The 26,260-nt window shown below is 38.5% G+C and overlaps 1 protein-coding gene across 5 annotated transcripts in view; it reads left to right on the top strand.

The window, feature by feature from the left end:
- RBMS3 (RNA binding motif single stranded interacting protein 3) overlaps positions 1 to 26,260 on the top strand; it is a 453,407-nt gene that overhangs the window by 410,089 nt on the left and 17,058 nt on the right. For all 5 annotated transcript variants that reach the window (XM_076331139.1, XM_076331137.1, XM_076331140.1 and 2 more), the window contains exon 11: positions 6,089 to 6,199. In XM_076331139.1, the coding sequence (XP_076187254.1) occupies positions 6,089 to 6,199 (111 nt within the window). The remainder of the gene's footprint in view (positions 1 to 6,088; positions 6,200 to 26,260) is intronic.

Below are 26,260 nucleotides of genomic sequence, written 5' to 3'. Positions count from 1 at the left end.
TCCAGCCTGCATGGGCAGACAGTAAGGGCAAAGATACAGCACGGGGCTCTCAAACTCTGCTGCAGAGTCCCTGTAGTAATTCAGGTATATTTTCCCTTCATAAATACATAATACATAAATCATTGTCCTTTTGCTCAATGGCCTTTCTCTTGAGGTCTTATTTTGGGTGGAAAGATATAAGTCACCATGCAAAAGTCACTTTAGGCACTGAGTGACACAGGCAACTTTTTGTTTGCCACAGAAATGCAATCTCTTTCTTTTTTTTTTAAGTCCTTTTAGGTTAACATACAGTGGCATGCTATGAAACTTACTGTTTTTTCAACTCTGGTAGGAGCATAAACTACTGACATAGTATCACAGTGGTACTCCCTGATGTAATACATTTATTAACCGGTACTAATGTAATTGCAGGTATTGCTTTATTTATGCACACAGTTACCGATATAAAACTCTTTTCTATTGCATCAACTGCGTTTTCTTTATCTCTTGATGTTCCCATTTCTATATCCTTTTAATCTGCATTTCTACGTGTAGGCTAGTATCTGTATATTATAAAAAGCTGTGTTTTAAACTAGGAGACAGGATATATAGTTAAAGGCAAGAAGGACAATGGGAAAGAAACCATCAAAAATCTTGGCTGTTGTTGTAGGAAAGGTGGTGCATACACAAGGGTCACCTTTGTTCTTTATTTACCACACTATATTTGGATTCTTAATCCTTTAAGAGCAGTTACTTCTGGGCAGTAACTCTCTTGGACCAATGACATATACTTTCAGCTGAGGAAAGAAGTTCACAAACATACAGAAAAAAAATGAGAGAGGGAAAGCAAATGTGTCCATTGCTCCAAGGACGTTCAGCTAAGGTAGGAAGGTGATGTCAGATAAGAAGTTGAATTTATGCCCCAAATTAGAAATATTACAATACTGGGAGGTTGTTGTTTAGTACTTGCCACAGAAACAGGACTCAGAGTTGGTGAAGGTCTGTATCAGGGTTTGCCCATTCCAAAGTTAAAGCTGCTTTAATTTAGTGTAGGGTTTGGGCTTCTCACTTGCTTTACCCCATTTTTAGCAAGCTTTTAAATTCAACAATGTAATGAAATGAAACCAAATCCTAAGATTTGTAATATACATTATTAGCTGATATTTGCTGATCTTCCTCAACATACTCAAATCATGATTTAATCTCGCATCAGATAGTGAATGCCAAGGCAGTTGGTAACTTTTCATTGAGAAAGGGAAAACAGGTTTTCTTTGATTTTGAAATATAATCGGGTTTTATGGAATATCAACAAGTATCCGCAGCAGAGTTGCTGACAGAGGGCAGAGAGGATTTCACAGCTACCTTTAGTCTTCGTACTACAGTCATGAAAGGTTGGCCACTTAACAGCCAGTTCAGAGCACTTCACCAGGCTCACTGCTCTGACAAGGGGACCCTATTTTTTCTAGTGCTTGTAAGAGGCAGCCCAAGGAGATGAGACAAGTCAATCTAGACAGAACAGTAAACCAGTAGAAATATGGTCGTCATTTATTCAGTATGCAGAGAGACTACATTTATCTGCAGAAAAGTATGCATGTTGGGCTTTTTCATATTAATTCTTGATAGACACGTCTGGTCTGATAAGTATAAGGAAAGTCATCCTTTCACTCAGTTTAATAAAACCTCAAGAAACAACATGTTCTCGATAACATAAAGACATTCACTTGGTAGTATGGTAATAACTTTTCAGATGGAATGACCTGGTGCTTATATGACTGTACAATGTGTCTGTAAACAAAATTGAAAAGTAAGTTTGCTGTTGTAATGTTTATTGGCTTTACATTGGCCAGTATTTACAAAGTAGAATTTGTAAGTATGCTTAACTTGTTAAAACTTCCTAAATAAAGAAAAAGTAAACTGTAAAATAAGCAGATGCTTACTGTAAGCTTTAAAAACTATTTATTCAGCTGGTATTTGTGCCCTAAGTCCAATATCAGTATTAGAACACTGGAATAAAACAGAAGCCTTTAATACAGTTCATTATTCTAGAAAGCTGGGACTAACTAATCCTTCCTCCCACTGGCCCCCAAGTGCAGCTCTCAACTAGTGAACTCTCTGTTCCTAAAGCCCCCTAATACACTTTTTATTTCTGATGACACTTTCCCACCCTTCAAGGCACATAAGGTGGCATGTGTCATTGCACTGACAAACTTTATTTCTGCTGATGCCTTTTGGTATTGGCAAGTACTTAAAGATAGTTTACTTAATATAATAAAGAGGCAGTACTTAGTGTCCTTCCTGTGATTTCAGTTTGTTGCCATACAGGGAGTGTACAGCGTTTGTACTTGATAAAGTCAGGCTTCTTTCTTTGCAAGTGATAGACTAGAAAATATTCTGAAGTAAATATATTCACTTTCTTGTATGAAAGGTATGTCCGTAGAGCTTAGAGCATTTTAAAACAGCAGAGTCTTTCAAATAAGGTGAACAGGAATTAAAGTCTGTATGTCCATGAGCTTATCTTGGGTTTATTGCAGTGTTGCAAAAATCATGCATTTTCTTCTGTATCATTGATTCCTTACCATTTGCCCTGTTAATCTTAATTTTTTTTAAAACCACTATAGCATCAACAGAATTGTATGACAAATCATATGCCAAGAGTATCTTGCCAAATTTAAAAGCCATTATAGTAACCGGTTTCTTGCAGGAATTATAAAAAAAATTAATCATACTGAGGTAACAGGGCAGACCTAAATAACTGGCAGGCTAACTACTTGCTTTGGCAAAGACAGTGGCAAAAACCTCATCATAATTTCTTCTACAGGTTTTTTCAACTAAGCTGGGCCTTCAGTAGTGTTATGCCATGCTAAGATGTCTCTCTATACAGTTTACAAACTCAGGAGAATCAGACATCCAAACAGATGAAGATGAAAAATATGTTTGCTGTAGCCTTTGCCAGTCATCAAGTGGATGTTTATCAACAAATACCTATTATAGGCTGAAAAGAATCAAATTACTTTAGTATGATGGCAACATCTGACGCAAGACATTGTTGTCTTCTACAGCTAAATAAGTTGAATATGAATGGACTTGACAGCATGTATTATGAAACGCATTATGGTCTGGAGGCTGGGTGTCGCCCTAACAACCAGACAGTATTTCCTTAATTAAGTATATTTTTTTCCCTACATGATCTCAAGAGGATTCTGCAAACTCTGGTGAATTAATGGTCTGGCAAATGCATATAATTCTCTGCTCTAGGTAACTGTCAGCTTCAAACACGTTAAGCTGTCTTAGGAAAGCTGCAAATACTTGATTTGTTTTCCCAACTTCTTTTCCTAACATATTAAACGGTTTATGTATAGGGACTAGACTATATCTATTTAAAAATAATACATTTACTGTCTCTGGGCAATTTTTTTGTCCTTGATATATTTTCTCTCCAGTTCATATTTTTTTAAATAGTTTATTTGCAAAACCTGTCTTGCTTACTTATTTACTGGAAGACATTTGCTATCAGATTTTTCCACTGTGTGTCTGGCACTTGTGTTTGCTACACTAAATCATAAGACTTTCTTCCCTGCTGCCCTTTCTTCATTTCCAGGTTCCTGAATTTATACACAGGAATAGCTATCAGTCTGTCACATCTGTAATCACAGCAAGTTCGTCCAACCATACGTTTGCAATAAACATCTTTGCAAAGAAAACTGGGTATTTTAACGCTTTAGGACATCCTAAATTAATTGCAGCCACTACTGCTGGCAACGCAGGGCTGCATGAAGCTGTGGTGCAGGTGTGACTTTCTGCTTACCTCATCACACATCACAAGTAGGAGCTCACCTTGTCTGTCACAAAAAGCCCTGAGGCAATTGTCCATCTCTAGGCCAAAGGAGAAAACTGCTCATAGAGGGAACTGAGGCCTGTTTTCAGTTGACAAATTTGGTTTGAGCGTTTATGGTTTGGTACAGTAAAAATGCTGTGTTGTGGTGTGATCATTCTGAGCATAAAGTTTATGATTTCTTACTATAATCAAAAAGTGCAGGTGGATGTCCAAACCCCAAGACCTCATCTGGCTGCGTGCTGCTCTACAGGAGCAGCCCTAGTATCCCAGGCCACTGATTTTGAACATTCATTTTCCTTGGGCATGGTGCTACTTCAGACTCTTGCACTGAATGTACTATGCAGGGTATTGCCGAATGGGCTGAATGAGTCTGTGCCCCGCAGATTTGCTTTCAGACTCTTTCAGCAAAAGGGTAGATTTTTTTCAGCAAGAAGAGAAGAGCAGCATGAAAGAGAAGAATGTCATGTAAGGAAGAAAGAAGGGGTTTTTGAATAAAATATTAACTCTACTATGCTGAAAGAAATTTGAAAGAAATTTTGTGGTGAAAGTTTGTGACTATCTTGATTTGTAAGGACCCGTGCCAACAAGAAGGTGGTTAGCACTGTGGTAGTTCGTTAGAATGAGTTACTCAAAAGGTTAATCTATGTAAACCAGTGCAAATTAGTATAGCCAAGAAAGAGGCAAAAGTGTTCGCAAGTTGTTGCAGGTTTGATACTTGCACACTGATCAGCTTGTTTTATAAGCATTTATTTGGAATCATAACAGATATTCTGTGGAGGCTAGTTTCTGTAATTTGCCAAATTTCTCTAGGGACTCTTGTCAAATGCAAGAAATGTAATCCACTATGTGACATAAAACAAGCATGTATGTATTTCATATGCTGAAGGTATTAGAAAAAGGACTGACCGAGCTGAGCCTACCTCCTCTTTACCATTGCATGCAAGTAATGAGTTCACAGAGACTGCAGAATCGCAGCTTCTCAGATAGGATGCGCATAGACAAAAATTGCTGGAAGGTGAAAAAAAATTGAATTGGTACTTCCCTGCATTTTTTATTTTTGTTTATTTTTTATTTGTGACTGAAAATTTGAAATCTTTTGCTTCTAATCAAATTCTTGACAATGCAGTCACATAGCTCTACGTAAATGTGAGACAGACACTTAAGAACAGGTGTGCTGTGGTTTTTGGAACTAGTTTATTTTAAATTCCTGTTTATAGGTGGATTTTGTCAGTAATCTCAATGGAAAAAATGTCAGTTTTCCTTTTTTAAAAACAAATACATTCGTCCACATTTTCCACACTTTGTAGCAGATGTAATGTGATTGTGCAAATTTATGATGTGTACACACAAAAATATATATGCACAAAGTAGAGCTATTGTTTCATATGAAGAAATAGCTGAAAATACCTCCTTATTTAACTATCTGCAAGAGAAAGAGCAGACCACTCTGTTTCTGACTGACTTTTTCTAGCCAAGACAGGAAGTAGCATTTTACACCATAGAACTGAAGAGAATAAACACGTCACTAAGGCATGAGGTTACCAACATGGGACCTTGGGGAGTGGGAGAGCAGAAAAAACAAGGAATATGAATGGCAAAGAAGCTTTCTCCAAAGCTCCTCTGGCATGTCTTTTGTTTCATTTTTGTTCAAAGTCTGGTTCTTGCTTTAGTTCATATGCTGTTTGTTATTAATGTCTTTGTTTTTCATGTGGAGAAGAAAAATGCTTTTAAATGCTGCATATGTGTTTTAAATGGGTGTCACTACCAAACTCGCTGTCAATAGCTAGTCTTACTTAATCAGCTATAAAATGTCATGAGTAAGGGTTCTTAATTGAGACTGGAAAAATCCAAGATAATTACCATAATAGGTTGAAGATCTCAGAGACTGAAGGTTTTAGAAGTCAGAGAAAATTGGGGACATATGTGTTCTGTCTGTAAGATTATTCTATATAGGATACGGAAAAATGGAAATGACAGGTATTTTGCAATGTACAGTAGCATTCATCACAGAAAGAACATATGCATTTGTTTGTCAGAATCAATGAAGTAAAAAATGACACTTAATTGGAACCGACATAAAATGGCCTCATTAGTAGTACAAATAATATATGTGTGTAGCTTGGTTGTCAATAGGAACAAAACGTATTTCCTCTGACAGATATATTAGTCTCTTTTAAGATTCATGTCAAGTTTTCAGCCAGGTTCACTCATTTAGAGAATGTTTCTTTTTTTTTTAAAGTGAAATGTTGAAGTGTAAATGATGTATGTTTGTAGGGTGCTGTGATAACACCAACAATGGACCACACTATGTCAATGCAGCCAGCAAGCATGATGGGCCCCCTGACCCAACAGATGAACCACCTTTCCTTGGGCACAACAGGAACGGTAAGATCATAGGTTATACTATTTACTTTCTGTATTGCGAAACATTTATTGCTTACTGAGTTTCTCAAGGTAATTTATTACTCTTGGGTTTTCAGTGCTTCACCTTTTTGCAGTTTAATATTGCCGTGGTTTACTTTGTTTTTTCTCCATGTCCAGAGACGTCTGGCCCTGTCTGGGCAAACATATCAAAGCACCTTTCATCATGACCCAAACATCATGTACTACACAGACAATATCCTCATATTGCTATGTCACGCAAACATGTCTCTACAGATGTGTTTCTAAAACCTTCATACAGTCAGCATTAGGTATTATAGAAGAGAACTGACAAAGTACGAGTAGTGAAACAGTAGGTCAAGAAAACCAGCTCTGTACTTAGCAGGAATTATCTGTACTAGTTCTCATGTAAATATGGAAGTACTCCTCTATCTAGTTTTTGATCAGAAATTGTTTGCTTCTCCATCTAGTAAGTTCTATACCACGGGGAAATGGGAGTTCTGGCTTTGTGGTAGGATCCAGTACTCAATTCTAACCCACAGCAGCCAGCCAAACATAGTTTGCTCCAGGCTCAGAAGTGTGATTTTGGGTCAAGGTCAGCTGTGTTTCCAGTATATTATATTGAAACATGCATATTTCAACAATTATTTTGTGTTTAAGCTGTGTAAGTCAGACTCAATTAACTCTCCTAGAGTCAGAGAAAGTAAAAAAATACTGTTAATAAAAGTTATTAAAACTCTCTGAAATGTTCCTAAAATACAACAGCCTACACACAATATATGGTGGTTTGATATGTGAATGTGTGCACAGTGCATGTACATGTATCTTCCTACAAAAATGTAGGCAGATGTAATGTAGCATTACACACACACGTGCTTTACGTAATAATTACATGAAAGATCTATTATCCATTTACAATTTTTTTTTTCTATTCCACCATTGTACTACTTGATACTAATGTATAGGAACAGTTTTCCAACTTTTTCTGTTTTGTTTTGTTTTTTTTTTTAAATTGAATAAGGTACTGATTAAAGTTGCATCCTTACAAAGTTATTTAGCTCACTGTATTGGGTCTTCTCTTCCTCTTCCTCCTCTCTTCTCTCCCTCTCCTTTTTTCTTATCTGTTGAACTTAATTCTAACTCTAGTGTCTTTTCCCCCTTTAAAAAAAACACTCTGTTGAGATCTGGAACTTCTGTATTTATTTCTGAGGAAACTTGAATATGATGGTTCATTGTTTATTCCTGTTATTTTAAATGTTTCATTCAACAGTCAAAAGAAGTAGGAATTATATCTCAAAGTTAATAACAGCATTTTTCCCCTCTGAAGAGATGAAACTGAAGGAAACACTAGGACTAGTGAGAATTTCTGCCTGTGTAATTACTGTGATTCAAAAGTGTGTTTAAAAATCAAGATAAGAAAATGGCAAATGAATTCTGGTTGTGCTGCTGGGCGGCTCCTATGCATTTTTCCTTCTGTCTGTCATTTTCATTTCCATACTCTTACAGACATTGTCTTCTGCGCTCATTTTCTCGCAATCTTAATGCAAACTAGAAAATTCCCAGCTAATGTTCTCTTCCGACTTGAGACCACTATTACAATGCTCATAGTAACAAATCCATAGTAACACATCCATTTGGGGAGGCAGGGGAAGGAGTCTGAAAGGCAGTGGGTGATAATAAGATCCTGAATTTATTTCACTGCAACTGAAAGTAAAGAAAATCTTTCCTTCCTTTTCCTAGTTCTTTACACAGTCTTATCTTTCAAGGTCACAGCATTCCCTGATAACTTCTTGAAATACATTCGGAGGTATACGATACAGGTTTATGTTTACTATCTTTAAAACTCCTAACTCATTTGCAGAAAACTTAAAGACCAAGAAAGGGTAAATGATTGATGGGTGTTACAATATCCATAGGCTTTTCATAAATCTCAAATGACACCCTATTTTATCGCATACAGGATTTCTCTTTGGTAAAAGCACCATCAGCACCATATTCAGTTAAAGTCCTCATGCAAGCAGGATAATCGTGGAGGTCATCGGGAATTCCTCCTGTCAGGAATTAAAGGGAGAACTTTAGGATTTGGGCTGCCAGTAGCAGTTTTATTGGATGTATCCATCCTCACTTGAAATTGAATCCTCCTAACATGTTCTGTTACAGAAAAAAATGTTGGGAAAATGGACAACCTATTTAGAGATATGATTTATTTAGACATATTTTTACTTCATTTATTCTGAAGTCTGAATTTCAGTCCAGAGAGAGGAGCATTGAGAGCATAAAGCCATGATGAATTGAGCCAAGTCCAAGACATGCTACTGTGAGTACCTCAGCAGGACTAAGTTTTATGGGAGATACAAGACATAAAGTATACATTTCTGTTATGAACGTATTTTTTAATTTTATCCTTAAAACTGTGCAACAGGGTGCCACAAAGAGCCATCAGCTATCTTTCAAGAAACCAGCCAGATTTTTTTAAGCAAACAAGGCAAAAAGTCACAAACAATTCTGCTCAGTGTCAGCTGTAATTCTGTCCCAATTTAATTTAGAAGCTTGCAGTATGCAAAGCAGTTTTTATTAAAAGGCTTTCATATATTCACTTCCTTAGATAAACCAGTTTGCTAATTAACATAACATATTTTTCAGCCAAAACAGACCTCTGTGGTCACTTAAGTGAGAGTTGACTTCAAACCTACTTCCAAACTTGCCTAATTCAGGATGAATGCTGGGTTTCTAAAATATTGCTTCAACAGAAAATCTATTCTCTAGCGAGCAAGCTAAAGACATAGCATAAAGGCCTTTGCGTGCCTCATATCTTGTGGGAATTACTCTGCCTTTGATGCTCTCTAAAAGATTAAAATGTTCTGTCCAGGCTAGAGCCATTTCAGAGGGGAGACCCTTCACTCTTTAGCCCTTTGGTGAGGTGGGTTACCTGAGTAAGAGCGGCTTCTGCCAACTCCTGCCTCGACGCCAAAAATTGGATTTGAGTTTTGATCTCTCAGCCTTGAAGCACATGTTAAACCCCATGGGAATTTGGGGGGCAGCTGCCTCCGTCCCTGCCTTCACTTGATTATTTAGTCACCCGGCCACAGGGGGCATTTCTGGCTAAATGCTGGCGGGGCTGCTCACTTGCTGCTGGGAGCATCCAATTCAGCAGCCAAAACAGAGCAGTTTTCCTACAGCTCCACTCGCAGCCAGCTGCTTTCCCCTGTGCTATGGGAAGCCTTCAATTACTGGCCCCAAAAAGCACAAATAATTTTGTTTAGGAAAACCATTTGCCATCAATAGGAATAAGACGTTTTCTTTCTCTCCAAAACCCCCAAAGAATGCGTATTTAATTTTCTTTTATTATCTTTTTTATTTCTTGTCTATTATTGAATTGTCTGCATAAAATCAGACATCTCTGCTATACTAAGCACTCTTCTAATCAGGAGGATGCACTAAGGCTATCAAGATGCCAGGCCAAATGAAAAGCTGCAAATCCATCTTTATTTGATCTCACTGCCCACCTCACAAAAACACACAGCTGCAGCAAATATTCCAGCCCAAAGGATGGTATAGGACACCGGGAGAAGAGAGGAGGTAATGGTCTGTAGTTTGTGGCAACTCAACCCTGTGTTCATGTACTGTGAGAGAATTTCATACAGCATTTGCATCTCCCAGTTACTGTACTTTGTGCTTCATCCACCAAGAACATAGTTCCTTTCTGCCTTTATGAAAATCAAATTGATTTCTGCCAGTGAAAATGCAGTTTATAGTACTGATGAATTGAGAGGCAAGTTTGCTGCTCTGATCACCTCTCAAATCTGCCTGAAAACTGGAGTTAAGCAGAGAATCTGCCAGAGGGACGATTTCTGCCTTATTTATATGTATTTTTCATACATACCTCTTCACTCAAAACGAGCAGAAAGCATTTACATGGGTGGGCTGGCTGTGGGCAAATATGTAAGAAAACCTAAGCTTAAATTATGTGAAGATTACAGCAAAAAAGCAATAACTCTGAATATTCTGATTAAGGCTGACAATCCAGCCTCAGCTCCTACAATTGTATTAAAACGAAATTTTAATGCCAGGAGGCATAATGTGAAGACAGACAACCGGTTTTAACCTTGAAATTTTTCTTTTGTTTACTAGTTTATTATTATTTATTACAGTAAGTCTTGCTTTTCCTATGTAATATTCATCTAGAATTAGGTCTGCTATTAAAAAAGGTACCATAAAGGGAGAACAGGGTGAGTGAGTCTGTATGGGTAGCATTGAAAGAGTGGCATTAGTATGTGTTTAATAATGTATGGAGGCTGGAATTGTTCCATCATCAGCCTGTCATTCAAAATGTTTCCGATACAGCCATTGATCTGACATCTGTTTCGTGGTTTAATAAAGTTGTGATTGATGGCCTGAGTGGATATAATGCAAAAACCTTTACAAATATAAAAACTGAGCAGTCTGATCACTGCTTTCAGTCCCTGTTGCTCGCCTCCCTTTTACTGCGGCACTTCCACGTTTGGCCGTCAGCAGCCATAATCTGCCTCTTCAGTGGAAAGAAGATTTGCTCTATTCTTTCTCCTCTGCTGCTCATTCCTGAAGGAAGTTTTCTGCTCTGCACTTTCTTGGTCTGGGTTTCTCTCCCCTCCCTGCTGTTGGCATCCATTTCAGATACCGCTTGGGTTCCAGTTTCATCTGACAGATTGAGGCAGCCTTTGTTAGTCCTCATTGGCAGAGGGGTAATTCCAGCTTTTTTTTTTCTCTCTTATGGAACTCCCTCACCATAGGCTTGTTTCATGTTAAAACCTTTGAGGCCCACACCAATGGGAGAGTGAGTAGAAGCCAGGTTTTTTACTAAAACTGCTAGCTCAACTGTGCTGCGTAATTGTTCTTCACACTTGCAGACGGTTCACTCAGCTTTCAGTTTCTAATTTAGAAACGTAATAGGCAACTTACTTACAAAATAAGCTTTCCATTGCACTTTTTAAACAAACAAACAAACAAACAAAAAACCCCAAAAAAATTGTTTAATTGTTCCAGATACCTCTGTATTAAAAATGCAGTCAGGTAGAACTGCATTGATGTAATGTGGGATTCTGTTGAAACTGCAAACCACCCTAACTGAGCTTTCCTGGTTTATAATATGACCAGAAATCTCTCAATGGAATAACAGGCTTGTTATGTGGGTACATCAGTCTTATCTTTCACTTTGTTAGTTCTTTGTGTTGCCAGCGGAGCTTGATGATATCTCCAGAACCCTTCAATGGAACAAGAAGCTTGTTACAAGTTTTTTATCTTTTATTTCCTTTGGATACTCCGTGGTCACCAGTGGTTTAAAATGTCACCTAAAGGCCTCAGCAGAATAACTGCTTTGTTAGATAGAGTTGGTTTTTTCCTGTTTAATCTGCAATTCTATTTGCACATACTACAGCTACATGGAGCTGAAACATCATCGCATTCCCCGATGTTCAGATCCTTGTTACAAAAAGCACTCTCTGTTATTCCAATTGTATGTCGCAAGGTCCCTGGAGGGTTACAGGAGTAAAGTTTCTTTGCAGTCTTGTGCCTTTCATGTTATCAGGTGTTAATCTTGAAGCTCTTTTATTTTATTTATTGACTGACTGTTTCAGTTACTGTTTGTGTGGAAAATATAGGACTGAACCCATTGCATATGAAATTAGCTTAGTTCAGGGTGAAACTAAGATTATCCTTGTCCATTTACTCGGCCAAGGTCCAGGGCAAATGCAAGTGATTAACAACATGGAGCTGTCTGGGGCAGGAGATCCATTTAAGGAGAAGTTATTCTGGTTGGAAAGGAGAAGAACAGCATAAGCTCTCTCGAGATTTATAAAAAACAAGTAACTTCTCCTGCACCTTCCTTTCCAAACAGCCTCTTGAAAGGCAGCTCCAATTTGCCTGATACATAATTTGAGATAAAAAAGGGACACTCAGTGCAACTGAAAAGCACCAGATTCCAAGCAGTCAACAAGGAACAAATAACTTTTTGATGAAGCATTTAATCAATTTGCAGAATTCGCTGCCACTAAATATTATTGAGACAAATGGGTTAGCAATCTTAAAAAAATAGATTCAACATTTCTATAAGGAAACATTTGCAGGTGCAACAGCAGGGTGGAAAAATTCTTAATTTGACAGTATATGACAGGCCGAACATCTGGTAGGGTGAACAAGGAAAGATGTGATCTTTTCCCTTTTTTGGACCATCTTCAAGTCCCACTGACTTTTGTGAGAATTAGACTGATCAGCTCTCGTGTAGAGGAGGCTCATTCTAATCAGCTGTCTCAGCATGGGTTCCACAGTCTACGTTTGACCATAGCTGTGGTTAGATGGTATTTTTGAATGAATAGAGTTTATAAAATCCCATTTCTGTAGTGTTCCCCCTTCTCTTCTGAACTCAGCTTTACTTTCCTATCATTTGTTGGTAGTGGCTTACTGTTTGCCTTTATGTGCAAGTGTGCCTACCTTCAAAGCCACTGCATGCCATAGGCGGAGAAGGTGAACATAAAAGGAGAATAAACACAGATGGAGGGAATTCCATTTTCGGTTCAAGCAGCCCTTCATATGAGCCCAGCGTGTCAGTAGCTTTTATTCTGTGTTAAATTTTACCTTCACATGACGCTTCCACAAAATGAACAAGTGCTTTTGTTGAGGACTCCTTGCCTCTCTTTGAGGTATCGGCTACTGACTCAAAGTGACATTAGCCCAGATTCCCTTTCAGAGAAGGGCTCAGACTCCCTGATTGTGGTGATAAAAAGTTAAATCAACACAAAGCAACAGTGATGGATGAACTTTTTTATTTTGCAATAGTGAATAGGAACCGAAAGCCATAAAACTTATGGTATCTGGCATATAGGGAGTGGTCTGCAGCATATCCTCCCCCAAAAGGCTCACCTTTAGTCATGCTCCCAGAAATTGTTGTTCATATGTCTGCTAGAGATGAACCAAGATTGTGAACTCATTTTGCTAGCTACTAGTAGATCATTCCCCTAAAAACTTTGAATGTTAAGAGGAAAAAAGTATATGTTCACACATGTTCATGTGAAATTGTGCTGATGCCACAAATAACAGGGCAAGTTTTGGGGAGAGAAGGTTGGTTTAGTTTGATTTGGTTGGGTTTAGTGATTTGTATAAGATTTAGCTGAAAGAGGCTCTTTATTTAACAGACTGGGAAGTAGAAAAGAGGAACAAATAATAGGTTAAAAAGAGCTGAAAACAATTCTAAGTTTGAAACATCCTGCCACACCTACAACTGACAAACTCAATAAAAGGTGGAAAACAAAAGTACTCTAAATGTCAGGTCTGCCATCTGTATTTTCTTGATGTGTTTCTCTTTTGTCAATGTATTTTCAATTTTGTAATCAAGATTGTAACTCTTTGCTTTATTAGAACAAAACATTATATTAGAACAAATTATTGTCCTGCCTGTGTTTAAAGTAGACTCAGGTGATTCTAACAGAAACAATGAATATGGCTTTCCAGAGAAGTAATGAATCTGAATTATCAGTGGTGCAGGCAAACTCTGTGGGGCCTCTGTAATCCAAGGCAAGTTTGAGAATCTTAGAGAGGTGAGGGTTTTTTGCCAAACTGTGATCATGTGAAAAGCAAGAAGTGTCTCCCAGAGGTGGTGCTTCCACAGCTCTTCTCTGCCAAGAGCTGGGAAACAGTCCTGTGGTCATGTCTCCACACACTACAAGTGTGTGTAAGCACAGCAAGAAGTCCTGAAATCCTTGAAGAGGCTGTATCCTCAATGGAAAAGAAAAACGTGATGAATTATATGGAAGAATGACTGGTTTCTGCTAAGCACTGTTGCAGTCCTTCACACAGTATCAGTTCTGTCTAAGATGAGATACTTGTATCAACTAATTGTAGTGTATGAGATAATTGTATCAACTTCAATCACAGATGTAAACTTTAGCCGAAAGAAAAGGGCATGAAGGTGATAGACAACAGTAGTTTGTAACACAATGTAGGTATGTGAAGGGCATCCACGGAAAGGAGGAGATGGTTTTAATAGTGCTAACAGTATAAATAAGGAGCTGACGGTAAAATAGGGAAAGCGTAACTTGAATATCTTGCAGAAATTGCTAATATATTAAGAGCTATACTAGTGTTTGAAATGAATCAGGGCAAGGTCATTGTTTGGGACATCTAGTACTCAGCTGGACCAAACACCTTAAAATCCACAGGAGGGACTTTCAGATGTTGACACAAAACCAGAGCAATGGTCTAACAGCCTTTTTTCATCTCCAACCTCTGTTTTTCATTGCAAAGAAACATTGTTATTTCAGTTCAAAACAAGTAATAATAATTTAATTTTTATGAGAATTCAGGAAATTATAAAAACTTTTAAAAATGTTTACTGAGCATGATGTACCAAGACTCAGACAAGAGCTGTACGTCAAAATAACATATTTTCAATGTCTGAAGTTTACACAGCCAAACAGTAAACATATGTTGCAAGTGACCATGTGATGCAAGTGACAGTATTCGCTTAGAAAAAAACATTTGGGACCAAGAGTTAAGATTGACTCATTTCAACATGTGTTGTGTGGATTAGTAAGTATACTGCTTGCTTTTGGCTTTTTTTTTTTCCGATGGGATGGGTACATTTTGTTAAGTAAAATGTTTCTGCTGTGAGTAGCAACCTTTGAATTACATTCTCAGTGTTCTCTCATAGGGAAAACTTCACTTCCAGGGGCACTGGGACTTCACAGAAACACTAGATTATAGATGCTGCAGTGCTTCCGAAGGTGACACGTTGCCGCATTATTGAACACACATACAGTGGAGTTGAAATTGAATTTAATTTGAAGGATGTTCAGTATTTTTCATATTTTAATCACAGTGACAGAAATAACATAACCTGTTATGTTATATGCGAAGGCCTGGACCTGCAGATTCTCACAAAAATAATATTCCACTGAATTTCACTGCCTTTTCCCATAACGTATCCCACTGAACTTCAGTGCACAGTGCATTTCACAGTTAATCCACATGGCTTATCAGATGGTTGGCAAGCTGGTAGCCCAAAGGTTTAAACTTCCTCTAAGACAAATTGCCAGTGCTTTTGCGGTATCCTTCTTATTTTAATCCGGAAAGAGCAGCCTGTTCAGGGTTCACTCACTTGTGAAGCAAGGTTAAATGAAGGAGCTAAAGGTACAGTCTTCATACACTAAGACACTGGTATCCTGTATATACAGTGATTTCAGCCTGAAGTTCTCAAAAAAGGGTAAGCTTTGTTCAAATGATTTACAATTCCATAGGGGGCTGCTGATGGCAATAACCTCTGTGCCCTCAGATGGTATTTTATTATTTGTGAGTTATGGGCGATTCTGTGTCAGTGCTACGGCACTGTAGAATCCTCTTGCTCCTAAAAGACTCGATTTGGGAGGAGAGTTCTGCTATAACTAATATTTACTATGGAACAGCTCAGTCAGCACATTTCATTAAACTGTAACAAGGGGTTTGAGAGCAGCTGCATCGAGTGAATTTGGGAGTTTGCTGAATTGAGTTGTTTTTCTAGCAAGGTAAATGAACTGTTGAGCACGGCAGATTTCTACTGTGTTGCAGATGAGAGCTGCACCACGTCGGGATGGGTCCAGGGAGCAATTGTATCTCAAAGAGGCACATCCTTTTCCAGTCCCGTGGAGGACTGCTCTATCCTTTGGGATTCTTTATGGCTTTCAAATGTGATAGGCACACCTGTATGCTTCTAATTTTGCCTTTTTAATTTTAGTAGTTGTAAGATAGCAACAGCCAGTTTCTTAAGAGTTTAGTATCTAAACGTCCAAATTATTGTACATTCGCCAGCCTCAATTCCCTGTTTTGCTGTGCTGAGTGTGTTTCTCTTGTGGGGGTTTCCCTCAAATCAGTATAGTATTTCTATGACACAAACTGATTTCACTGATGCAAAAAATGCATGCTGTTTGTGTTCTCTGGCCTGCCAACCACTGTTGTACTCGGGGTTTGCAGCATAGACCAAAGATGTAATAATTTCCAAACTGACTTTTTTTTTCCAACCACTAAGGCACCTGACTATTCCCTTTCTCCCGTACTGTTTACCCTGATTCTGCTCTGGTGCAAGCCCTTGCCATCTAAAACACCTGCACTGAGCTAAAAAATGGGTTCTATTTGTTCTTTTTTCAATGACCATTTTTGACAGTGCTAATCGGAGTGACAAAAATATAATAATGAGATAAAGTGAGTATTTGGCTATGATGGTATTCCCATGGATGATCTTGCCTGGTCTATCCACAGAGTCCCAATTGGTGCTCAAAATTTTAGTAGTCAAAGGTAATTTTCTAGCAAAACCTATTTTGCTGCCTTTCTTTTAACGTGCAGGTCCTCCTAACTAGCTATTAGTAGGGCTGATTTCCTGTGAAGATAACGGACTTTTCTCAGAAACTTTAGTTTTCTGGTAATAAGTGGCTGCTTCATCAAGGTGGCCATAATTTGATTCATTGCATTTTATTTTAATTGAGTCGTTCTATTTTGATGTAAGAAAAAGGATATCTTTTTTCATTTACACTTTCTAAAAGATTAATTGTATTACATAACGTTTATTACTAAGTAGAAAATAATACAAGTAGCAACGACGCCAAATTTCCTTGATGTGTTATGGGACGTAGGGAAATAGTAGAAACAAATTCCATTCGCTGTATGGACACTGGTTGAACAAGGAGTTTTCCTTATTACATTTGTATAGCTTGTGCCTGAACTATTGAGAGCAGAAGACCACTGACCTTCCTGAAATTTCTATCCTTTGTTTAAAACTGAATGTAACAAAGCTGGAAATCAGAAAATGATTGACGAAAAAATTGAAAGTAATTAACCTGCAACAGAAGACAAAGAAAAGAATGATACATTTCAAGGCTTATAAATCCACTTTTCCTTTTCGTTAATTTTCGTACAAATGTCATGAGCAGCATTATATTTTCTTGTGTTTCAAAAGAGAAAAATATGGCTTAAGCATCATGGCATCATCTTGAGTTTATTTTTCATATTACGATTTTTACTTTATTGCATACACTATTGGATATGTGTTCCAAGGAATGGTAATATATGATCGCAATTACAAGTCTGGCACAGAAGTGTAAAGGATTAGTGTCTCTGGCCTGTAATTATTCCATAGAGATCTTTGCAGGCAGAGTTAGGCCCATTGCAAACTAAGAAATCGCAGCACTTACTGTTAGTTTGAAGCATTTCTTTTGTAGGCAGTTCAGTTTATGTAGCTGTGGAGTTTCTGTGGAAATATTTTAACTCCATCTGCACGTATCATGCAGATTTCTGCTGAACATTTGTGGTTTTTTTTTCCAAAGTACAAGTGATACAGGAGGGAATCTATAGCATTTGCTATTTCTCTCAAACACAACAGGACTCCAGTCTTTTGAGAGACATCCTGAGGTAGAAAACAACTGACAAATGCACCTATATTGCATCTTATATTCTCAAAATGTTTTAAAAACACTAATTAAACCTTATAGCGCCATTTAAATAAGTAAGCAAATTAATACAAGACCTTCGATTACCTTTGAGGAAAATGAACTCCATGCAGCATAGTCTTTCTTATAGCATGGACAGCAGCTCCTGTTCCAAACCCAGGGATGGCTCAGCTGTACCGCTAATGCAAGCAGGACATTTGAGGTAAAGCCCAGACTCTAGGTATGATGTACTGCCGTAAACTATTCCAGTCATGGCAGCTGAACTAATTGGCCCCTTCTTCCCAGTAAGAATAGAGTAGATTTTACCAGTTCTGGTTAGATTTGGCTTTGCTCCTTACCTCTTCAGTGTGCCCAGCATTGAAACATATTTGCTTCTCACCGAATAATCCGGAATATTCTGTCCTCTATAATGATAATGAAAAATATTGTAAACTAGAAGTTTGCGGTTAACTCAATGTTGTAAACTGCCTTGCCAAAATACATCATGAATGTCAAATACATTTTGGCATTTATATTTCCTGGAGTTCACTAGCAGTATGGACAGCTGTGTCTTGGTGGTTGTATTTAATGGTTTTAATCTCACTCTGTTTTCATCTTCACGCTCTGTGTAGTCTTTCTCATGATCCTTCACAACAAGCAAAAAGTTCCAGTCCTGAGGCTAGGATGACAGTTAAGCAGATGCTGTTTCAGTTCACAATTACAATTCCTTCAAGGCTATTAGGGGATATTACGGCTGGACAGGCTGGCAGACGACCACCCCCGCACCCCCCCATACTAAGATTAAATTCATTGTCCCTGACATCAGCCACTAAGTGAGAGGAATCTGCAAATGCCCTTATTCAGCTTCAGGAATAGCCAGGTTTACACTTTCTAGATGTTAACTCTGCTAATTTGTATTTTAGGAGTGAGGCTTGGGAGTTCAGTATAACACTCGTATGTCAGCAGTGATCCTTTTTGGTAAGGATCATGCGAAGTCCTATGGTTTTAAAGGTGTTGATATAAATTTATTTGATGGGAAAATGGCCACTTTGTCATCTCTGTCATATTCTTGGAAAAGAAAATCTGTTGTGCAGTTAGGACTTTCTCCATTGCAAATATTTGCACAGCACTTAATCTTTTTTTTTGAGTGTAAAAGGAAAGCAGAATGGGAACATTTTGCAGATCCACGAGCACCCATGCAAAATGAAGATGTCTGAGCTTTCCAGTCAGACCGTGTGCCAAAGCCAGAAGTGCATTAAAGAACCAGAAAGGACAACCTGGCCTAGAAATAGATACTCTGCAAGATCCTCCTGAGAAGAACAATTCTCTGACTGGGCTGCAGCCTTTAGAAGAGGCCAGGCTGTTTTCCCCCATCCTGCTTACTTGCCTGTACAGGCTGAGGTGCACTTGTGCCGCATTTGTTCCTTTTCGCGTGAGTGGAGCAGAGGGATCAGAAAGGTTCACTGAAAACTCCTGTTAGGGCCTGTGTAGAATTTTTTTAAATATACGCCTTTAAGGAAAGCTGAAGATGATTGAATTTCATTTGATAGCTGTAGATGGGCTTCCTCAGCTGTGTTTCTTATTTTTTTTCCAACACTGTATGTGGCATCCATGCCTTGTCACCAATGACATTTAAGAGAGTATGTTCTCTCAGCATTGCCTTCTGATGAAAGGAAGGGTTGGAGATGTTTTCCAAATTCACAGTACCAGTGTTTCTTGTGACTATTCTTTTAAAGCAGATGGGGGAAAGTGTTACAGCGTTTTCTTCTACTCCCGGGTGGATCTATCTGAAGTATTAATGGTGTCCCATAGGGGAAAGCCAGATGCCCTAATACAGGTTTGGGAGAGTGCACGAGACTGTCTCTTCTGCTGGCCTTATCACTTGTTATAGTTTTGCCATCATTGACAGTAATATTTCATTAATCTGTCACATGGAATTCTATTTGAGAGGATATAGTATGTTAGAATTTTTGCCAGTTTTAATGCTCAGCAGTGATTTATAATATTCTGTGAAATTAATATATTATTAAAAATATGTCTACAGCTCTGACTATGCTTTATTACACATTTAGAAGATCTTGTCCTCTCTTAGAACACCCATCTCCAAGCTCTATTCATTTCATTTGCCATTTGGAATATGTATCTTGTAGCATTTTCAAGCTGTAACTATGCAGCCAGTTAAAAAGGAATGAAAAAACGTCTCTTTTAAACTTTGTATTTCAACCAGGTATAATTCTATGCAGTCAGGATTAAACATGTAGAAATTGCATATTGAAACATCTTAGTCGATATTCCAGAGTATCCTTTTGCAAATTCAGCAGTGCATCTCTTAGTACATTTTTTTGTTTGCTCTCCTTTACGATGCGTAGCTCACTGGTCTACATCATTTCCTTTCTTTTGGTTGAAACGGTTTTTAAATGTGCACCACTGCAAAACTTTCCTTAAAGCCAGTCATGACTGGGGCTTTCCTCTTTTCCATTTTCCCTTTTCCCAGCCTTGCCTTTCCTTATCTTGAATTTGCCTTTGGGCCAAGACTTATCCACGTTTTTGAGCTGGATGCCAAGTTTCACAACCCCTCACTCCCTCAGTCTGCTCCCACCCCAGGGAAGCACAGCTCAACCTGGTGGTACGGTAATGCTTGTGAGGGACGCGGTAATACATTGCCTGGATGAGAGCTGACAGTGCTCCGAGAAATATGACAGTACCTCTGCCCTTGATCAGGCTTCCCATTTGAAAGTTTTCATTTTAGTAATTACATCCTTCCCAGATAGTAGCCGTAGTCATTGATCATAGTAATATCATTATAACTGATTCCCGTAAGTCACCTTTTAAAGACACTTTCAATGGTTTCTTTCCCCCCTATATCTTCTTCCTCTGCAATCACAGGATAAGACTTTTTCTGTCTACCCTTCATCTGATTGATTAGAAATGCCACATACTTCCTTTACGTATGGCCTGGTAATATACACATCACGTTTCTTCCCTCGGGATCTTAATCAGAAGAAGTAATGGCCTTTAGCTTTTCTCATTAGCAAAATGGAAAAGCACCATACCCAATCCATTAGAAATACAGCATTGTAATATGAGCTTATAGAAAAATGGCTGCGTGCCAGTGGACATGAAGTGAGTTTACCTTAAAGGATTTTCAGGAAAAAAAAAAAAGAAAAAAAAAAAGTCACCCTTTCTGTCTGGCAAGCAAACATTTTGAGCCATAACTTATCACGCCTGTCTGTCAAGCATTTTGCTGTTGCTCCTTAAGTGCTGTTTGGACAGCTCTGTCATATAAAGGGCATTCATAAGGAGGAAATATGGGTGTTTGTACATGTATTAATGTCTTCCCCAGTGTTGATTCCCTTTATGGATTATCCTCCTCATATTCCATCGCCTATCAGAATTAGAGAGAGGGGAGGAAGTTGGGAAGATTTTGTTAGGTTTTGCTTTGCTTTTAATTTTTCACAGAATGTGATAACCTGAAAAAATGTAACAGGAACAACCATTATGGCATACTCGTCTATCAAGCATTTACCTGAGACTGCTGCTATGCTTTTTTTAGCCCTGTCTAAAACTATTTACAATCTGAGAGTGAGGACAAGACTGATTAAGAGGCTTTTTTTTCCCCACTGAAGTGAATTGCTTTTCACTTGACCTGGACTTTATTAGCCCTAAAAAATATTAAAATTCATACACCAGTATTTGTGCTCATACTGTCCAGAACTGTAAGAGGGTGTTAAAGCACAAATCCCTACTGATTGGTAATTGTATATAATTTGAATGTATATGAGCTGACTCTCCTTTGGAAAGCTAGCACTGAAGGAACACAAAGAACAGCCTTGGAATGCTGCTATTCCGCCAGCACTAAAACACATCTGTTTTACTGGCCCCTTCAAGCATTGCTAATGTGATTCCCGGGAAAATAAGTACTAAGCACACCCATAAAGCTATATTAAATAATGTCTTATGGCAAATGGGTGCTTGCACTTTTTTTTTTTTAAATACACCTCAGGTTTCCTAGGTCTTAAGTTGCTCATCTGTACAAGGTGAGATTCAGAGCTGAAGCATGAAGCTAGCATTCTTGGCTGCTTCACTTATGGTTCATCAGCTGTGCTGATCGCACTTTCCCAAGAAAATAGAGCATCCCACTACAAGGTAAAGAAAATAGTACAGTGAAATAGTGTGAAAGATCTGCAGTAGTAAAAAATGGGAGACATTCTAAAGGGACCTCTTTGGGACAGTTTAGGGTGGAATTAGTGATTAGATGACAAAACAGGAAGGCTTAAGGCAAGGAGGGTTGACTGTTTTTTTGAAGTATTGGGCATTTTTTTTCCTTCTTTAATTTTCTATTTTGTTCTTTTGCTGTTTTTTTTACTTTTTGATATCTTTCCTCATCCCCTCCCTCCTCTCCTTGTCATTTGGATGAAATGATGACAAATTAGGAGAGGTTCTGTATAATTTTTACCACAAAGTAAGTTTAGGAGTTCAACACTGTAAGCAACTCTTTACATGGTAGACAAGCTCATGACATGGCGATATAGTTCAGTCCACTTAGCCAGCACCCTGCTAAAAGGCAAGGTTTCTCCTTTGGTTATGCAGCCCTGGAGCTGATGCGGTCTGATGTGTCTCAGAGATCCTCCCACAGCTGATAATTAACAGACTTAGGGGCAGACTCTAATAGTCTTACTCAGTCACACTCTATCAGTAGGACATTGACATTAATTTTAAGGGGACCTTTCTCCCATAAGAATTTCAAAGTTTGTGGAAAGTGGGAAAAAGGAAGCCCTCACAAAAATGCTTACTATTGCCACCTCCCAGAGCCCTGCCATGTAAGCAAAGCTAATGATCATGTAAATATACTTAAAGATTTTAAGACCACTTCGTGTGCTAATGAGAAGCAATATTTTGTACTGCATTATTTTAAAACATAGTACTTTAAATGTATTGAAGTTGCCACCAGCCCTTAAGGGTTAGTATTCTTTATTATCCCCACCCTTTCCAAATATGAACATGGCTGATCCTTTTGCCCAAGTTACAGATAGAAGAAGAGCTGGCTGAGCAACATCCATGGCTTCCAGCTTGTGGGAAATTCATCTTATGAAATTTGGTTTCATTCTGATTCATCTTTTAAAAACTCAAAACAAAACAGAAAGATTCTCCCATGAGCCAGAAATTCCAAACAAAAATTAATTTTCGGAAGCAATGCCTCATGGTGTTTCCAATACAAAATATACTCCACAAGATCTTGACAGCTGCCAACTGGTTTAAACATCCCTCTTGGTTGCTGTCCTGCTCCATGTCAGCTTTCAGGCAGCAGCTGCAAAGCGCTCCCAGGATTTCGTGTTCCAGAGCAGCCCCACCATGTCTGATGCTTTGGGCAGGCTTCCAGATCTCCTAATGAGTTAGCTTACAGGTCTGCTTACTGAGGACCGGATTAGTCCTGGAAGCCAAGTCAGAAAACCCCAGGAATGTTGCTTTGGGCAGGCAACTTGGTGGGATTGTCCTGGAAGAAAAGCAGGGCACCAGCTCAAAGACTGAACAGGGACTGCCAGTTCCTGCGTGTACAGGAAGAGGCAAGGACGTCCCAGAGCTTCACCCAAGACCCAGGTGGAAGTGGGGCTCTCGGGGCTTGCAAACTCCCAACTCAATCACCCCAACTCTGTGTTGAGCAGCCTGGAAGCCCCGAGTGCGTGTTTTGCAGGACATTTGGCCACACACACCTGACAGCAGGCTGATTTTCCTTGCATCCTTATGCATAAGAGCCCAGCATTTCCCAGAGGGAATGCGTTTCCCCCCGCCTAAGCTTGGACTTGCATGTTCACCATCAATACAGGAAGGCCAGCTTTTAAGGCATCCCTAGTGCCACTGCTAGCTTCCAGTGTAAGCCCCAACAGAAACCACAGGCGATATCTGCAAGGTATTTTGTGCTCACTGAATTGGCAAGTTCTCTTCTATCTCTAGGTGCAAGGTACTTGTGGACAGCTGTTTTTTATGAAGTTTTGAGATGGTTTCTTTTCTTTTCTTTTATCTTTTTTTTTTTTAAGCCCGCGATATCCTTCATTACAGTTTGCCAAATATTTTGGATTCTAGGGATCTTTTAGAGGCAAAGGACTGAGCAATACCGTGCTTCAGCTGCTCTTAAGAACGTCCAAGATGTACTTTGGTCATGTAATGCTATTATCTTGCTACCTTACATCTCTCAGGCATGACTGCATTTTCATGCAGGAGGTGATGAAATTCCTCCTATTTCTAGGATAATTAGAAATACTAATATTCAGGTGACTTTATGTGTGTTTCTACTGTGCTTTTTTTTTTTAGCTTGTAATTGTCCTTGCTTTCATCTGCTTCATTCTTGGACAGTTGGCCCATGAGCTGTCCGCTCTTATGTCTGGACTGAAAGAGCAAATAGAAGGTGTATGTGATTGATGAGCAACTCTTATTTAACAAGTCTAAGCGGTTCTCCTGTTGTTTTAACAACTTCATCCATACAGTATGGACATCTGCACACAGTAGTCTGCTTCTCTTTAGACTCTTCAAATTCATGGAGATTTAATAGCCTCTGGAAGACATTTTTACCTCTAGAAAGCAATTATTTGTTCATATAGATGGATATGTTATTAATAATAGCTTAATGTGCTCATGTGTTGAGAGTTTCACTGACACATTTATTTACTTATGTTGAAAATATTAAAATGTACAGATCAGTCTTCCTTCATCTTACTAGCAGCCATTCATCAGGGACTAATTGAAAGAATTGTATTCAGATGGAAATTCCTAAGATTTTCCAATCGAGGGGGTGCATAGGGAATTTTTATGTCAGAAGAAGCAGTTATAATTCTGCTGCATCATCCTCTTATTCTTCAGGACACAGGACCTGAAAGAATATAAATGTGACAGAATCTCAGTGATTACCGACCCTGGCTGACCAAGACTGATGCAGTATACTCTTTTGTTATGATATGGTCACTATACTGTGGTTTTATATAGGGTGCTGCAGACAGGACAGTCTGTAATAAATCATGCACTAGCCCATGCTCAAAAACTTGCCCCAGAGATCTCATGATGTACGTTCACAGAACAGGTCCATAGAGGGTATTAGAAAAAACAAAAGATACCCCCTTTTGTAGAGAAATGGATAAGAACTGAAGAATTGAAAGTACAACAAAACACCAGAGTCTTGGTCTTTGTTTTAAGTATAGGAGTCTTGCTCTCTTGCAAATGTATCCATCAGACCCATGGCATTATTAGAATTATGCAAAAAAGCAGTTTTCACGTCTTGAGGCTATTCATATATGCAGTCACAGATGGAGAATCAGTCTACATTTCTGTACGGTCTCCATGGATCCCTGCCTACAGTGGAGGCTTTGTCACAGGGAAGACAAGGTTGAAAGTATCATGGGCCTAGGTACACCGACATGGACTATAAGGATCATTGGCACCCTGAGGTCGAGTTCCATAGCCATGTACAAACTGATAAACATAATATGAACAACTTGTTATAAAGAAGTATTCCTATAAGAAGTTTCACTTGCCTTTAATGAAAGATACAATCAAAATGGGAACTTAATTTTCACATCCTGATGGGTTTTCCTCCATTTTCACCCTTTTCAGACATTGGTGAGATATCTGAAAGCAATTTGAGACTTTCACCAAGTTCCTTTGTAATGCCAGCCTTTAGACTCTAAAAAGTGGTTAAACTGAATGAGCCATTTTTTTATTTATCTGTTTCTATAAACATTCCTGAAGTGCTGTTTGCATTTACTATAGTTTTTACAAACACGGGATATTGTGGGCTAGTAGGAGTGTGGTGCACAGCTGTATGTGGTGATCTGACTGTTCTCACATTTTTTTTACTCTAAATAGTCTTTATCTGATTAGTCCTGATTGCTCTGCTTTAGTAGCAGGCCTGAATTTCTGAAATAAAGAAAAGGCCTGTTAGCTGTGGGGGGGTTTAGCTCATCTGCACTGTTTCTTCTATACCTTTGTATTACTCTGATTTCTAAAGGTAGGGATTTGTGAAGGATGCTTAGAACTCCTGAAGAGAAAAGGAGATTAGTTTGTAAATATAGTTCTTGAAGTTATTATTCTCTCTACCTTCATTTAACTTGCTCAGAGAATTAGGTAACATCTCATTAGGAAGGTTGAAAGGGAAGTGATAGCCGGTGTTCCTAAATACGTTTGTATTACTGAGCAGCAGGGAAGGAAGGTTAAATCTTGTAAAGATTTCTATTCTCTGCCTGAACAATGAATGCAGCAGCCCAGTGATGGGATTCCGTTGAATGACAGTGCTATTATTGATAGGGCTATGGTAATTTTGTGGTAAAAGAGTATTATATTATTATATTTTGGGCCAGGCTGATAATTATTAGCAAAAATATTGTAATATATGCAAAAACTCCATATCTTTTATTCTCACATTCTTTAATTGGGGAAAACTAAGATTAATAACAGCCGTTGAATAATTACAGGATTGAGCTGGAAAATGAGAATGCTTCTGGGTAGCAAAAGATATTTGAAGTTTAAAGTAAAAACTGTGGCAGCTGGATATTGTATTTCATTGAACTGCCACTGGCGCTGATGAACTAGATGGTCCTTTTCTCTTCCTGAGTTCCTACATCTCCATGCCAGACTATGGGATAAGAGGACACAG

This window comes from Aptenodytes patagonicus, chromosome 2, assembly GCF_965638725.1.
Source record: "Aptenodytes patagonicus chromosome 2, bAptPat1.pri.cur, whole genome shotgun sequence".
NCBI classification, from domain to species: domain Eukaryota; kingdom Metazoa; phylum Chordata; class Aves; order Sphenisciformes; family Spheniscidae; genus Aptenodytes; species Aptenodytes patagonicus.
This window is presented reverse-complemented; position numbering and strand designations above follow the sequence as displayed.